Consider the following 15,774-nt stretch of genomic DNA (forward strand, 5'->3'; position numbering starts at 1 on the left):
GGATCATCTGAACCTTAGTTAAACTGGCATATTGTATCAAAGATGGCTTTGCTATTTCCTAGAGAAGGGAGTGATGTCTATTAGTGACCAGGATTTTGATGGCTCAAAGACAGAATGAGACAAAAAACACATTTCAAAACACAACGTTACAAAATGGCATATTCCTAGATAATATCCTCTCACATTGTTAAGTAGTATGTGTAAACATACACTAATTACATGTGTGTCTGTGTATAATTGATAAAATGATGGATGATAAACACAGATCAGATTCTTCCGAGCAAAGCCTAAAGAACTTTTATTGTAATGCTTCCAGTAAAGAAGGTTGGTGAATTTGACTTGTATTCTCTTTGCAATGCAAGTGTTCAAAGTTAAGTTGTTTATTTGTTTGCATTTCTCTCAGACAGGCTCACATCTCACTGTCAGACAAACAGATACATAGTATAATACTTGTTCTTCCATTTTTCAAGCGATAAATGGTGTGCTGAGGCTTTGAAGTCCAAGTTCCATCAAGATGCCACTTGGAATCTCTTTCTTGTAGTCAGAGTCGTCCTCTGAAAAGATTTAGGTGGATATTGTGAACCTGAAACACCAACCAAAAAGTAACTCTCATTAAAATGTTAATAATTCCAGCTCTCAAAAGGATTCCATGCAGATGATATTTTTAAAAAAGAAAAAAACTATTTTCATGTCACTTTTACATAAACCAGGAAATAGACAAAAACTGTCGTTTTGGGTCCTGAGAAGAAAGAAGGGGGCTCCCCTCCACTAAAGCCTGGGTGCTGGCCCTGTGTCCTCCCAGAGCGGGTGGGTTTACTAGAACCTTCTACGCAGAGGTGGATCCCTGAGACCCAGGTGGTCTGGCGGCCCTACTACTTCATGGGGACAGAAGCAATGTCAGCTGCCTGAAGAGATCCTTCCAATCCCCTGTGGGGATACCCCACAGCTTCTCCTTTTCTCTTTTTTTTCTGCCACAGAACAAATGTTGGTAAGTTAATAGCTCCTGTTGTTTCTGACCCAGAAGCAAAGGTTAAGAAAGAGATTACACACCTGCTTGTCAGAGGAAAAGAAAATGAATGCTTAGAAATACAAGAATATCTCTCTCATGCACCCTCAGTTACTCTTATAGAAATGAAAAAGGCTTCTGACCATCAGTAACAATAGTCACAAAATTATCGATAAGAGAATATACTGACTTAGTATTGGGGGGAAATTAAGTGTGCAGATTTAAAACAAATTCAGAGCCCAGTTCCCTCTCTGAACCTCTAACCCTGGGTGCCCAACAAACTATTAGATAGCTCCAGTCAACATGCTACAGGCAACATCTCCAAAAATGAATTCATCAAAATTCCATGAGCTCTCTCCTTCAGCACCACGGTCTCCTGGCCACCCGTGGAATCTCTCTCTCTCTCTCTCTCTCTCTCTCTCACGTACCACGTGATGCCCATCCTGCATGGCATGGCTCTTGGCTCCTCTGGGAAGCCTCTCTGTCTGTCTACCCGTCTGCATATCCAGCTGGCGGTCCTGCTCACCTCCCTCGTGGTCCTTTCCATCTTCCCTACTACACTGAGTGTTCCTTGAGGCACAGACCAAAACGTCTTCGGTGTTTGAATGCCGGCCCTCAGCACAGAACTTGGCACAGAGTGAGCACTTGGCACGTTGTCATTTATTAATAAACACGCTTTGATGCCTACTTTCCTCCAACCATCTACACGTCAGACCGATACTTGTAACAGGGCATGGCTGCCTTTTAGAGAACAAATTACCATCACTGACAGTGAGAGTGAGCGCTGCTAGGGAATATACAAAGAAAAGCGACAGAAAGCCACAGTAGCTTAGGGCTATTCACATAGGAGAAAAATTGTAAAGGGCTTAAGAATCTTGGACACCACTCCGCTACAGAACTATAGAAGGGCTGGTGTAAACAGTGACAAAATTGCTGTGCTGTCCCAGTGCTTCCCTTTTACCAGATATATTTTTATTTTTTTATTTTTATTTTATTTTATTTTTTTTAAAGACTTCATTTATTTATTTGAGAGAGAGAATGAGAGAGAGAGAGAGAGAGAGAGCACATGAGAGGGGGGAGGGTCAGAGGGAGAAGCAGACTCCCTGCCGAGCAGGGAGCCCGATGCGGGACTCGATCCAGGGACTCCAGGATCATGACCTGAGCCGAAGGCAGTCGCTTAACCAACTGAGCCACCCAGGCGCCCCCCAGATTTATTTTTAAACTATAGCATTTGCCTTAGAACACCGAATTATCCTTTACATTTCAGATTATCTAGAATACAAATTATTCATAATTTTTAAACAAAGAATAGATGCCTGGAATCTAGCTAAGTCCTTTGCATATGTTTTTCCAACAATGGTTTTATCCACCCAGACTATTATAAAAGAGGAACTTGAGGCCCAGAGAGGCTGAGGCTCTCCTAAGACAGCTCAGCAAGTAGGATGGAAAACAGGCATTTGATTCCAGAATATCACAACTCATGACGACCCTATGTTGCCTCCTTAAACAAAAATGCTGGCGGACGCCTGGGTGGCCCAGTCGTTAAGCGTCTGCCTTCAGCTCGGGTCATGATCCCAGTGTCCTGGGATCGAGCCCCACATGGGGCTCCCTGCTCAGCGGGAAGCCTGCTTCTCCCTCTCCCACTTCCCCCTGCTTGTGTTCCCTCTCTCGCTGTGTCTCTCTCTGTCAAATAAATAAATAAAATCTTTAAAAAAAAAAAAATGCTGGCAACAGTTTTGAAAACTGAAACATCAGTGGCCTGAATTCAGACTAGAAACTTTACTCTAAAAATAGCTACTAGGCTGAAAATAAGTATTTATCTGTACAACTCTCCATTATAAAATAGTTAGAATATTTGTATTAATTTTATGAAGCATTTTTATAATTAGGTCTTCAAAGAGAACTAAGATTAAGGTTTCATGGAAAACATGAAAACTCTATTGCAGAAAGAGACACTGATTTCTCGTAAGACTCATGAGACAGAATTGTCCTTTTGCTGAGAGTGAGGCCTCTGATTTAATGAAGAGCGTTTGGGCACATTTTCCCCATTATGCCAAACAGCGGATAGGTGCTTATCTCTGAGGTTTTGCTCTTTCTAGAGACTTCTGTGTCCGGACATAGCGGAGAAACACTTGGTATTTCCTCCTACATGGTCAAAATAGTCCTGTTAAGGTAGATAATCCTCAATTTCTCTTTCCAAAACTTGAACCTCACCTATTATATCATTTTATTTATATGTGGAGAAAACTGACCTGTGAAGAAACTCTGACTTGTCCATGTGTGGCCGGCAAATTCCATCAGGGTCAACGGACCTTTCCGGGGAGTATCTAACTATTGGAAGAAAAATAAAATGAGGGATGAGTTTTATTGTTTCAGACATTTTTAAAAATCATATTTAGGGTTAACAGGCAACCCACCCGAAACGCATGGGTCGTGCTGGGTCTTGAAAAGTGTTCTATAGTCAAAGATCTTTCTCGAAGAGGCGATCGCTCTGAACTGTCCAGAATCGCACTTAGCACGCGGTTCTGTGGGTGCCTCCCTCTGTACTGAATAAAGGATAATATGTTCTGGTTTAAGGTAAATGCAATCCTTAAAAAAGGCAAAAGAAGATCTCTATGTGCTCATTCACTTGTTAAATCAAAACTTTTATTTATATACTGTGAAGTATAAGGTCCATCACGCATGAATATCAATATACATTTTAATTATGTAATTTTATTATGTAACCTGATTAAATGGTAGTGACCTCAGAAATAAACATGGATTCAAAAACTTAACCACCTAAAATTCTTACTGTTAAATTATAATAGCCATGTAATTTTGCATTTGTGAAGCATCAGGCTTTTTTTTTTTTTAATGTGATGTTTGCCTTCTTTTATGACTTTACTCTAAGCCACAACATCCTAAGGTTACACATCAACCCTTTGCAACTCCTGCCTCTCTAGGAATGGGTTCTATTGCAGTACTCGAGGAGGCAAAGGAATGCAAGAGAAAACGTTTCTGTTGGGTTTTCTCTTTAGTCCTTTATGCTCCCACAACTGGGGTCCTTCTATGTTTTGCGAAGCAGAGACAAGTTACTTGCATGGGAGTGAAGTGAGGAGTCATTGTACATCTGGGGGGAAATGTGGTTATGCAGACTAGGGACCCCAGACCTGCCCAGACCATTTGCCATCGTGTGGCCGCATTGAGCATGGGTGCAGGTGTGAGAATGAGGGCTGATAAAAATGCCACAGGTGTTTTCCTGAGGTCTTACTTTATGCAGGCATAATCTACCATCTATAAATTCATTTCACCCTTATAACAATTCTTTGAGGAAGGAATCACTTTGACCCTTTTACGGGTGAGAAAATTAAGGTGCAGGGAGAATATGTCTACAAGTCATACAGAGTTCACCCGGCAGGGTTCAAACACAGATCTCCCTGTCTCCTGACCTGACCTTCATGCTCTTTAGTTCCCTCTACCGTCCTATCAGATGTTCCTTGACACCTGAACTTTCTGACTTAGTTCAAATCATGTTTGTATTTCACAAAACAGTGAATTAACCCTCCCACCTCCTGTCCCTTGTCGCAAGCCAGTTACTTTCAGGAAGCAGATGATGAGACATTTGATGGCACTGAGTTCATTGGGAAGGTCAACATTATATTCTGCTTGTTTGTCTGTTTCCCAAGAGACAATCTAAATGGTGCACTTAAACAGAATGAAATCTGTCTTACAGAAACAGGTCGAGATCCAGGAACTGCCACATTCTGCTCACCAGTCTCTGAGCCTATTGGGGGTAACCTGCTCCGGGAGGCTTGAACCGGTGGGGAGGACACACACCCCATGCCAGTTTGCCTGTAAACAAAACAACATTTGGCTGAGCAGCTAGCTGCAGACAGAGGGGGCCAGACCCCCCCGAAGCTCCCCATCTGAACTACTAATCACAACTGCCTTCCAAAAAGAAATGCTCATGTAGAATGAGAAGTGTCAGCAAGACAAATGTGGAGAGGGACTGACCACAAGCTCCAGTCACCTCCTCCTCGGTCAGCAGTGATGTCAACCTGTATTTACTGAGTGCTCGGCTGTGCCAGGCCCTTGCAGGTTCCTGAAAACATGATCATCCAGACGGAAATCAATAAGGAATCCAAGGTTTTGAATGATACACAAGAATAGAGATGGATTGTCTAGGATAAATTCTAATTCATTTATTCACTAATAATAAAGTTATGAAAGCTAAAATATGACCCTTTTGACCTGTGATGTTTTAAAATACATATACTACCCATAGTTTAGAGGCTGCAAGGAAAGATCCTTGTGTCCTGCCAGTGGGATTATAAACTGTGAGAACCATTCTGGGAAGAGCTTTGGAAAAATATTTCAAGAGTCTTAAAAATATCCATAACCTTTGACCTGGTAGCTTTACTTCTAGGACTGTACCACCAGGACACAATTTGAAGTCTTCCTTATCAAGATTTATATAAAATGATATTGTACACCTGAAAGTAATACTATACTGTATGTTAACTAACTGAAATTTAATAAAAAGTTAAAAAAATGATTTATATAAACATGATGTTCAGGGACGCCTGGGTGGCTCATCAGTCAGTTAAGCATCTGCCTTCGGCACAGGTCATTTTCCCGGGGTCCTGGGATCGAGTCCCTCATCGGGCTCCTTACTCAGTGGGGAGTCTGCTTCTTCCTCTGCCACCCCCTCCCCTGGCTCATGCTCTCTCTCTCTGACAAATAAATAAATAAAATCTTTTAAAAAATGATGCTCACTATACATTATAATAGTGAAAATATAGAAGGAATGAAAAGTTTCCATAATGGAAATACTTAATAGATTATCACATACCCACATGTTATTTTCTAGTCATTAAAATCATGCTTTCAGAAATATTTAACAACATGGAAAATATGAATTAAGTGAAAAAATCATATGAAAAAGTGCTACAATAGTAGGATAATGTAGTCTTAGAAAAAAGATAAGGGAAAGAAGAGAAAAGAAGAAACATAACCACAGACAAAATTGGTAGTCATCTTACCAAGTTATCATTTTTCTATTTCTATGTGTTGGGCATACAGGGGATCTTTGATACCTACTCATATTCTTGGTATTGTTCTAATGTTCCACAGAGAACTTGTTGTACTTTGATAGTTTAAAAAAAAAAAAAAGTTTATTTTAATAAAAGTGAAAGACAGAGCATGAACAAAATCACGGAAGTCAGAACACACACAGCTGGTCTGTTTGTGGGTCAGAGAGATGAGAAGGCTGCCCCCAGTCAAGATGGGTGAGGAGAAGTAATGGGAAGATATAGGAATGCAGAGTCAAAGATGGTGACATTGCCCCCAAGGGGCAAACATGAATTGTTGGTGGGACCAAAAAAAAAACAAACCTTGTTCTTTTTATGCATAAAACACAGATATAAAGAACAGTACATAGACTGCACAGTGTATTTGTGGCATTAAAATTCCACGGGTGGGGGAGGAATTAGGAAAAAGAGTCTAAAAGGGCTCCTTAGTATGGCAGTAATAACAAAAAAGTTGAAAAACATGGGTCTACAGATAAGAAGGGGCCAGAGCATGAAGGGAATGGACAGCTGGAGGCATCTGACTTACTTCAATAGAAAACAGAAAAGGTTTGGGATGAAAGCCTGACGGTGGAGCCCAGGTGGGCTGGGAGGAGGAAGAGAGGGCCAGTGAGGTGCTAGTGACACCGGCAGGGGGGAGGGGTCCCTGGTGGTCCCCAGTGAGAACGGAGGAGGGGGAGAGCTCCTGGAAGAACTGCCAGAGCAAATAGCCCCGGATAACCGGAATACCCCAAATAACGCTGGAAATACCGGTTCCAGACTGTGAAAGAAACAGTGACCCATCAAAAAACCAATCGTGGCTTGGCACTGTGGAATGCATCCTGAAAAACCCAGGGGCTGGTTAAGCCCTGGCAGCTGCTTTGCCTCCCACCCCTGCAGGGGGGGGGAGCCTAAGGCAACCCCTTAAACACTAGCTCCCTTGAGGCAGGAGGCGGGTGGCCCCAGGGGCCCCGGGGGCGTGGTCTCCAAAGCTCCACAGCACTGTGCAGAGTCCCAGGTCTGCCTCTCTCTCCCTCGTGGGATCATCTCGGGCAAGTTATGCAACTTCTCTCAGCCTCTGTCTCTTCACCTTGGATCTGGGATACTACGAAGACCAACTCAAAACATTTGTGGCAGGGAATAAATAATAAATGTGACTCCTTTAGCTGGTGCTGGTGACAGAATGCACCCAATAAACACTGGCCCTTATGAGTGAGAAAGCTGGATTGCTCCTTCGTAATTCTGCAGTGAAGGAGGGGACAGATTCCTTTCTAACAAGGCAGTGATTTGAAGTTGATCCCTAAGGTCAAAACTTTTCTGAAACTCCCCACGTGCAGCGAAGCATAGCCTTAGAGATAAATAAAAACTAATAGTTATGCTACTTCTGAAACCAATATCACACTGTGTTAACTAACTAGAATTTAAATGAAAATTTGAAACAAACAAAAAGCTAATAGTTATGTATGTCCCTTTTATTTGTGTAGCATTTTATGCACATTAATTTTTTTGAACCTCATAATGAGAAAGAATTAATTATGTAATTTGAAAGCATTAGCTAACTGTTAGTTTTATAGATGAGGCCACTGATTTCCCATCCAAGATCACCTCACCATTACAGGCGCATTTTATCGTACGGCCATGGGTACATTACCTGACATTATATTCTAGTATACAGCCAACTTGACTACGCAACACAACTCATGTGAAATACTCAAATTCATGAACTACTTGGAAAGTGGCCACATAAAATTTGATAGAGGATGCTTCGTGCATACGAATCCATAAGCCCTAACTGGCAAGCGTCTCCGTCCTCTGTGACATCTGGTCTACCAGGAGAGAGACAGGACTTACAGTTTTGTTCCCCTAAGAACTTCATCATTGTACACATTGGGGGTTTTCATCCTCTGTGAGTCTGAAGTAAGAGAAGGCAGCCTCGTGTACGCAGGTGTTTTCCTTTCAGAAGTGTGGAGTATGCGAGCATCGGAGGAGGTTCGTCCCAGGCGGTGCCGTGCCAAAGAAAGGGCACTGGGCCCTGCACCCAACGATCTGTCCTCTTGCTCATTCCTGGGGGATGGATGGAAGTCAGGCTGATGACTCAGATGTCAGCCTCAGGACAACAGGGCACATATACGTGTGTCTGTTACTAGGTATTGTCTAGAACAGTGCCTGGCTCAAGAAGACACTCCTAAATATTGGTTGAATGAATGGACAGGCTATCATTTCCAATTCAATTTCTATTTCAATGAAGAATCTTCCATAGGGGGGAAAAAATCTAAGGTTCTCACTGATTGTAATCCTACAGTATACCCCACAAGATTAAGAATTCACAGCTCTCTTCCCCTTATCTATCTGCCCTAACCTAACGGTGATCATTTTGTGGTTGATGTTAGAATAGTGTGTCTTCATTCTCATGCGTGGCTGTCTCCTTCCCCGAATGGGCTCAAGCACACCTAGTGCATATGGGATTAAACAGGATGCTCCTTATCCCACATCCTCTGCAGTCTTCAGTGCTCAAGGGTATCCAGCATACAGAAGAGGCAGGGTAATTATTTCTTATACGTACTGTGTTCTATCTGAGAAATAGGTAGGTCTCTGCTGCAGTGGCTTTGCTTGAATTGTCATCACACCACTCAAATCACTATAAAAATTGTTGGAGAAGCGATGAATCTGAGAAAAGTAAAAACAATACAAATTAAAAAGCACCCAGTGCTATTGTGATTACCGGTGTCTCTCAGGAATCAGCAGGAAAAAAAATGGCACACTCCAACCAGCTAATTTGAGGAAAAAATGTAACACGGATGATATTTTACAAAGATGTGGGAAGAAAAATTAACAAGGACTGGCTTAATTCCCCCAGGCAATATAACAACGTAACAGCAGGGACACATTACCATATGCAGGCCCGGAGCGGCAAATAATGAGGGAGAGATTTCTGGAATCTGGACAGGGTAGCTGCTTGGTGGAAATGCCACCAATGCCACAGTTATTGGTGGAATGTGGAATGTGGCAGAGAGGCCAGAAGTAAACAACGTCCTGCCGTTCTCCCCGCCTTGCTCTGAGCTCCTAGAGCTGCAGGACAAGGGAGCCCTCCATACTGCTAGTGCTCCCCCAGAGCACACCAGGGGGAGGAAGTTTGAGAGAGAATCTGGAGAAGCAAAGAAAGAGTACCCCAGCTCCTAACTGAGCTGTTGCCTCAGACCTCTTCTCCTACCCTATCCTTCACAGCTGGCCCCAGCTGGCTGCCCTGGGAGTGGCACAATAGCCTGGGAAAAAACCCAAACACCAGATCTCGAAGGCTTACATTTGAATCCCAGTTCCCACAGCTCCCTGGTAGGTGGTCTTGGAAAGATTACTTTGTTCTTGGAGTCTTAATTCCCTAATCTTGAAGTTGAGGATAATGACACATACTTCATATGAGAAATAAATTAGATAACAGTGGTGGAAGCATGAAGTGAGGGTAAATAATCATGAATTCCCTATCTGGTCCCATGATATGGCCAACTAGGATGGAAAACAACATTTAGATTCAGGGAAACAGGATTTCTGAAACTAGAATCATATTCTAGTTGGAGAATAGATGTAGAAGCCACAGTCACATTTTCCCCATGTTGAATATTAAAAAGAAATGTTAGAGGAATAAATTAAGACCTGTTGTAATTACCAGTAGGACGCTTTATTTCAAAATAAGCTCTAATAATACTTCATTTTTACTTTCAACTTTGTTGTCCATTCATTTTCTTTTAACATTGATCCAAATGAAAACAACAAATCAGCTGTAAAAACATTTTCAAAACCCATTAGAAGCTATAAAAAGAAAATACTTGTAAAAAACCCTTTAGACTTAAAAATTTCCATATTTCTCAAGTTTACTTATATTGTCTAATACTTAAGGATTCTTTTCCATGTTGTCATCAGCTGCCCATTTTTATGGGATTCGTACTGCATATTTGAAAATGCAAAGTGGGGAACACTGTTGAACCTGCCTGAGCAGTTTAAAAAGATCAAAAAATACAATAAACGGTAGCAGTTCTGAAAGTTTATTTTGAACAGCAAAAGCAAAGAAGGCTTACTGTAAAGCCCTTACACTACAGAGTAAAACAATCCTATTAGACATTTCTATTTTCAACTTCTGCCCCCAGAACCATACACACTATTCTGTGTCCTGGCAACCTTGCGAAGATTGTCCCTTCACTTGCTCCTATGCGGGGAGCATATTTCCGCCTCTGCCTCGAGGCAGCCTTACTAAATGTTACCTACCATTTAGGATTTGGTTCACGTATCACTCTACTTTATGGAAGTGTACCACTTTCCCCCTGAACTCCGTGGCATTTATGAGCTAAAGGACATCAAATTACAATATAGGATAGGATAGGATAGCATACGGTGGGGTATAGCATACGATTCATGTCTGGTTATAACGAAAACTAACGCTTATTGAGTGCCTTCTCTACACTACACATTGCACTATGTGTCTTATTTCGTTTACTTCTCAGAGCGCCCTGACTCACAGATCCCACAGATAATGAGACGAAGGCTTTGAGGGACCGATTCAAGATCACAGAGCTAATAAACTGTGACGTCGGACCCTGTACTTGTAGTCCTACAGCGCAAGCTCTCACCCGCTCGACCATCTCCTGGCTGCCTCACGTTGCGTGCATGCACCTGTGTGCATGTGTGTAGTAGGGCTTGGCACGGCTTGACTCCCTCTGGCTAAACTGCACAGACCTCAAGACCAGGAATCCTGACTTTTCCTTTTTCTCTGTTCCCCCACACAAGACGAGCTGTGAGGGACATAGTCTAAGCTCCTTAGCACTACTGAAGGTCTCCCATGAAGAAGCTCAGCCTTGGAGATGGAAAAGATGGCGGAGGAGTAGGGGACCCTATTTCAACCGGTCCCCTGAATTGAGCTGGATATCTACCAAACCATTCTGAACACCCACGAAATCAGCCTGAAATGTAAGAAGATATATTTGGATCTCTACAAACAGAATATATCCCATGATCTTGAGGTATAAAGCGGCAAGCTGTGATTCTGCATGCAGATATCAGAAGATAAACAGAAGGGGAGGGAGCCGCCATAAGCTGGTGCCCGGAAGGTGATACAACACCGGAGCGCAAAAGCCTCCCACGCTGGGGACAGGGCACAGACTTGAGACGGGTAGTGGCCGGGAAAGGACTTTAGTGCAGCCCCCAGACAGGATCCAGGAGCTGCAGGTGCATGGGCCCGCACAAACCAGGGGTGGCTCATGGTTTTAGAAGCACGAAGGGCAGAGACGGCCTGGGTTCCAGTGCTGGGAGAGTTGCTGAGGGGTGCACAACCAGAGAGGCTGTGGGTTTTAGCAGCGCAGACAGAAATGGAGACAGTGTGGCCTGGAGAGCTCAGTGAAGAGCAGACTGCGATCTCTCTGTTCTGAGACAGAGGTTTGGATGTGTCACTTCTGCTCTGACTCTTGGAAGAGATGTGAAAAGCCGCCAGAGAACAAAAGCCCGAAAAAAATGGTTTTCACTGAGCCCATACCCCGTCCTCTTCCACCCCTCCCCCCACAGGGGGCAGGGCAACTCTGCCCAAGCCTGGTTGCCTGAGTCACAGCGCAGCAGGCCCCTCCCCCGGAAGACAGGCTGGAAGAACAAGAGGACGACAACCCTAAGGTCCCTATAAAACAGGTGCATCTTGTTTGGGCCATGGTTAATACTTTGGATTCTGTACATTCCCACAACCACCCCTCAACAGAATGACTAAGGGGAGGAACCCCCAACAAAGAAAAGACTCAGAGACTGTGGCCTCTGCGACAGACCTAATGGAAATGGATATAAGCAAGATGTCAGAAATAGACTTCAGAGTAACAATTATCAAGGTGATATCTAGGCCTGAGAAAAATATTAACGACAATATAGAATCTCTAAGGGCAGAAATTATATCTAATCAGGCCGAACTTAAAAATGCTATGAATGAAATGCAGTCTAAACTGGATACTCTGATTGCCAGGGTAACCGAGGCAGAAGAACGAATTAGTGAGATAGAGGATAAGATGATAGAAAAGATGGAAATTGAAGCAGCATGGGAAAAACAAATTAAAACCCAAGGAATCAAACTGAGAGAGATTAGTGACAGAATGAAACGTTCCAATATCAGAAATTATTGGGATCCCAGAGGGGGAGGAGAGAGAGAGAGGTCTAGAAGATATATTTGAGCAAATCGTAGCTGAGAACTTCCTTAATCTGGGAAATGAGAGAAACATTCATGTCCTAGAGGTAGAGAGGACCCCTCCCAAGATCAATGAGAACAGACTGACACCCCAACATATAATTGTACAATTCGCAAATCTTAGATCCAAGGAAACAATCTTGAAAGCGGCAAGGGGGAAGAGATTTCTTACACACAGAGGGAGGAACATCAGAATAACATCAGACCTGTCCACAGAGACCTGGCAAGCCAGAAAGAGCTGGCAAAACATATTCAGGGTACTAAACGAGAAGAACATGCAGCCAAGGATAATTTATCTGGCAAGGCTATCATTCAGAATGGATGGAGAGACAAGGAGCTTCCAAGACCAGCAGAAACTGAAAGAATATGTGACCATCAAGCTGGCCCTGCAAGAAATATTAAGGGAGGGTTCTATAAAATAAGAAAGACCCCCAAGAGTAATATAAAACAGAAATTTACAGAGACAATCTATAGAAACAAGGACTTCACAGGCAACATGATGGCAATAAAATCATATCTTTCAATAATCACTCTCAACGTGAACGGCCTAAATGCTCCCATGAAACAGCACAGGGTTGCAGACTGGATAAAAAGGACCCATCCATATGCTGTCTACAAGAGACTCATTTTGAACCTAAATATACATCTAAGTGTATGTGTGAGGGGATGGAGAACAATTTTTCATGCCAACAGACCTAAAAAGAAAGATGGGGTAGCAATTCTCATATCAGACAAATTAGATTTTAAGCTAAAGACTGTAGTAGGAGACACAGAAGGACACTATATCATTCTTAAAGCGTCTATCCAACAAGAAGATCAAACAATTGTAAATATCTCTGCCCCCAACATGGGAACAGCCAACTACATAAGCCAACTGTTAACCAAAATAAAGAAACATATTTTTTAAAAAGATTTTATTTATTTATTTGACAGAGAGAGACACAGCGAGAGAGGGAACACAAGCAGGGGGAGTGGGAGAGGGAAAAGCAGGCCTCCCACTGAGCAGGGAGCCCAATGCGGGGCTCGATCCCAGGACCCTGGGATCATGACCTGAGCCGAAGGCAGACGTTTAACGACTGAGCCACCCAGGTGCCCAAAATAAAGAAACATATTGATAATAATATTTTAATAGTAGGAGACCTCAACGCTCCACTCTCAGCAATAGACAAATCCACTAAGCAGAAGATCAACAAAGAAACAAGAGATTTGAATGACACACTGGACCAGATGGACTTCATAGATATATACAGAACATTCCACCCTAAAACAACAGAATACTCATTCTTCTTGAACGCACGTGGAACTTTCTCCAGAATAGACCACATACTGGGTCACAAATCAGGTCTCAACTGATACCAGAAGATTGAGATTATTCCCTGGATATTCTCAGACCACAGTGCTTTGAAATTGGAACTCAATCACAAGAAAAAAATTGGAAGGAATTCAAACACTTGGAAGCTAAACACCATCCTGCTTAAGAGTGTTTGGGTTGACCAGGAAATTAAAGAAGAACTTAATTCATGGAAACCAATGAGAACGAAAACCTATGGGATACTGCAAAGGTGGTCCTAAGGAGGAAATACATAGCCAACATGTCCAACATAATCCCCTCATCCATTCCTGACTCTCAATGCCCTGGTCTTGGTTCAATGCCCCTGCTGGTCCCAGCATCCTCGCCTCTAACCCCACTCCGCCCAATCATTGTTCTCCAAACACGCCCCCTTTCATTCCTCCATGCCTCTCCTTGGCCTGAAATGACCCATGCAGACTTCCTACCCATGCAAGTCCTACTCATTTCTTCATGTTTCTGCTCAATTTTCACCTCCAACCTAAAAGATCAAGACTCAAGCCCCAGTCAGGATGAATCACTCTCTTCTTTATTCTCCTAAGGCCTTGTTTTGCACATGACTCACACAATGTATTGCATGTGACTTGTATTATGCTTTTCCTTTTACTAGATTGGGGACCATGCTTTGTTCATCTATGTATCTCCTCAAAACACCTAATACAGTGCACTTAATGCAAACTCAATAAATGTTGAATGAACCCAACATATTCTCATTGACTTTTGTTTTTTATCATTTGGTGGGAAGATAGGAGAACATCCGTAACCTTCAAATAGGCGCGAAATGTTGGGGAAAAGCACTTTTTCTCCTTAAAAATATAGAAAGAGCTCTACAGCTCCAAGCATGTGATAAGTCTCAAATCTGAGTGTCCCTACTCTATTATAGAACGTGGTGATGCTACTACACTCCATGAAAAGATTATTTTTAAATTTTGGTCTAATTGACAAACAGAACCAAACATGCCATAATAAAGTAGCACGCTGACAAACCAGGACAGAGATAAAAAATACTGAAGGAAAGAAAGATACTAGCAGAAAAGCATCTACCTGAGGTGGATTAAGATGAGGAGCCAGGGATATGCTTCGGGCTTCAGAGCTTCTGGATGGGGGAACACTTGGTGCATCAGTGTGAATACGGGAAATGAGTATCAGTGGAGATTTATTCTCAGCTACTTTCAATTTTTCTTTTTGTTTCTTTCCTTCTGTGTCAACAACAAAAAAATTAATATTATTAGGAAACACGTTATCAAATATATATACATAAAATTCACCGTTCAAAGAGAATCTTTGTTTTTGAGTTATCGTGAGTCTGCTATGGCCACTGAACCCTGCATGGAGCAGAGACCCCACAGAGTCATTGGCTGACGTGATGCTTTCCATACACACATGCCTATCATTTCAGTGGTAGGTAGAAAACTAGGGATTATACGCTGGGGCAAGAAAAATTCTTGGTATTTTATAATATCCCAATTAACCCCTTTGGCTGGAAAAAGAATATATTTAAATTAACATGAGCAGTACCCTATTGTACAAACTGATTCCATAACATTAGCCATTAACATCTACCACAGACATTTCTAGGATTTGTTTCTTCTCAATTTCAAGTAGTTAAGAGAACACTTTATAAGGTTAAATGAAGTGATTATTAAATTATCTATGTTTCTATTTTGCTTTACAAATAAAGTCATAAACAATTAAAAACGGATCTCCCATTATTAGAGAAGTTATCCTATTATTAGAGATTTTTAAAGTGACTTTAAGCTTCTTGCTTGTGCATTTCTATGTTATTGTTCCAAAGTGCGTATACATTTTTTTTAAAGATTTTATTTATTTATTTGACAGAGAGAGACACAGCGAGAGAGGGAACACAAGCAGGGGAACAGCAGGCAGAGGGAGAAGCAGGCTCCCCGCCGAGCAAGGAGCCCGATGCGAAGCTCGATCCCAGGACCCTGGGATCATGACATGAGCCGAAGGCAGACGCTTAACGATTGAGCCACGCAGGCGCCCCATTTTTATAACTCAAAATAATAATAATGTCCTTTTTGAAGGGATTCAAGATCATTTATGAATAAGGGGAGAAAACCTACTTCTCTTCTCACTCGATCATATCCTAGGTGTGGCCAAGTTGGGTGGAGACACAAAGCTGAGCAACGGGGGTCTTTTTTTTCTT

General features: G+C 42.3%; 1 protein-coding gene across 4 annotated transcripts in view; it reads right to left on the reverse strand.

Annotated features, from left to right (window-relative positions):
• Nucleotides 1–266: 266 nt before the first annotated feature.
• The window catches only part of FAM149A (family with sequence similarity 149 member A), a 52,407-nt gene continuing 36,899 nt past the window's right edge, over nucleotides 267–15,774 (reverse strand). For 2 of the 4 annotated variants that reach the window (XM_032413599.1, XM_032413602.1), the window contains exons 8-14: nucleotides 14,652–14,806; nucleotides 8,618–8,721; nucleotides 7,906–8,118; nucleotides 4,720–4,840; nucleotides 3,424–3,552; nucleotides 3,259–3,337; nucleotides 267–583 (exon numbers count right to left, since the gene is read on the reverse strand). In XM_032413599.1, the coding sequence (XP_032269490.1) occupies nucleotides 510–583; nucleotides 3,259–3,337; nucleotides 3,424–3,552; nucleotides 4,720–4,840; nucleotides 7,906–8,118; nucleotides 8,618–8,721; nucleotides 14,652–14,806 (875 nt within the window). In that variant the 3' untranslated portion in view covers nucleotides 267–509. The remainder of the gene's footprint in view (nucleotides 584–3,258; nucleotides 3,338–3,423; nucleotides 3,553–4,719; nucleotides 4,841–7,905; nucleotides 8,119–8,617; nucleotides 8,722–14,651; nucleotides 14,807–15,774) is intronic. The other 2 variants (XM_032413600.1, XM_032413601.1) reach the window with 2 other exon arrangements.

This window comes from Phoca vitulina, unplaced genomic scaffold (genome assembly GCF_004348235.1).
Source record: "Phoca vitulina isolate PV1807 unplaced genomic scaffold, GSC_HSeal_1.0 scaffold15, whole genome shotgun sequence".
NCBI lineage: Eukaryota > Metazoa > Chordata > Mammalia > Carnivora > Phocidae > Phoca > Phoca vitulina.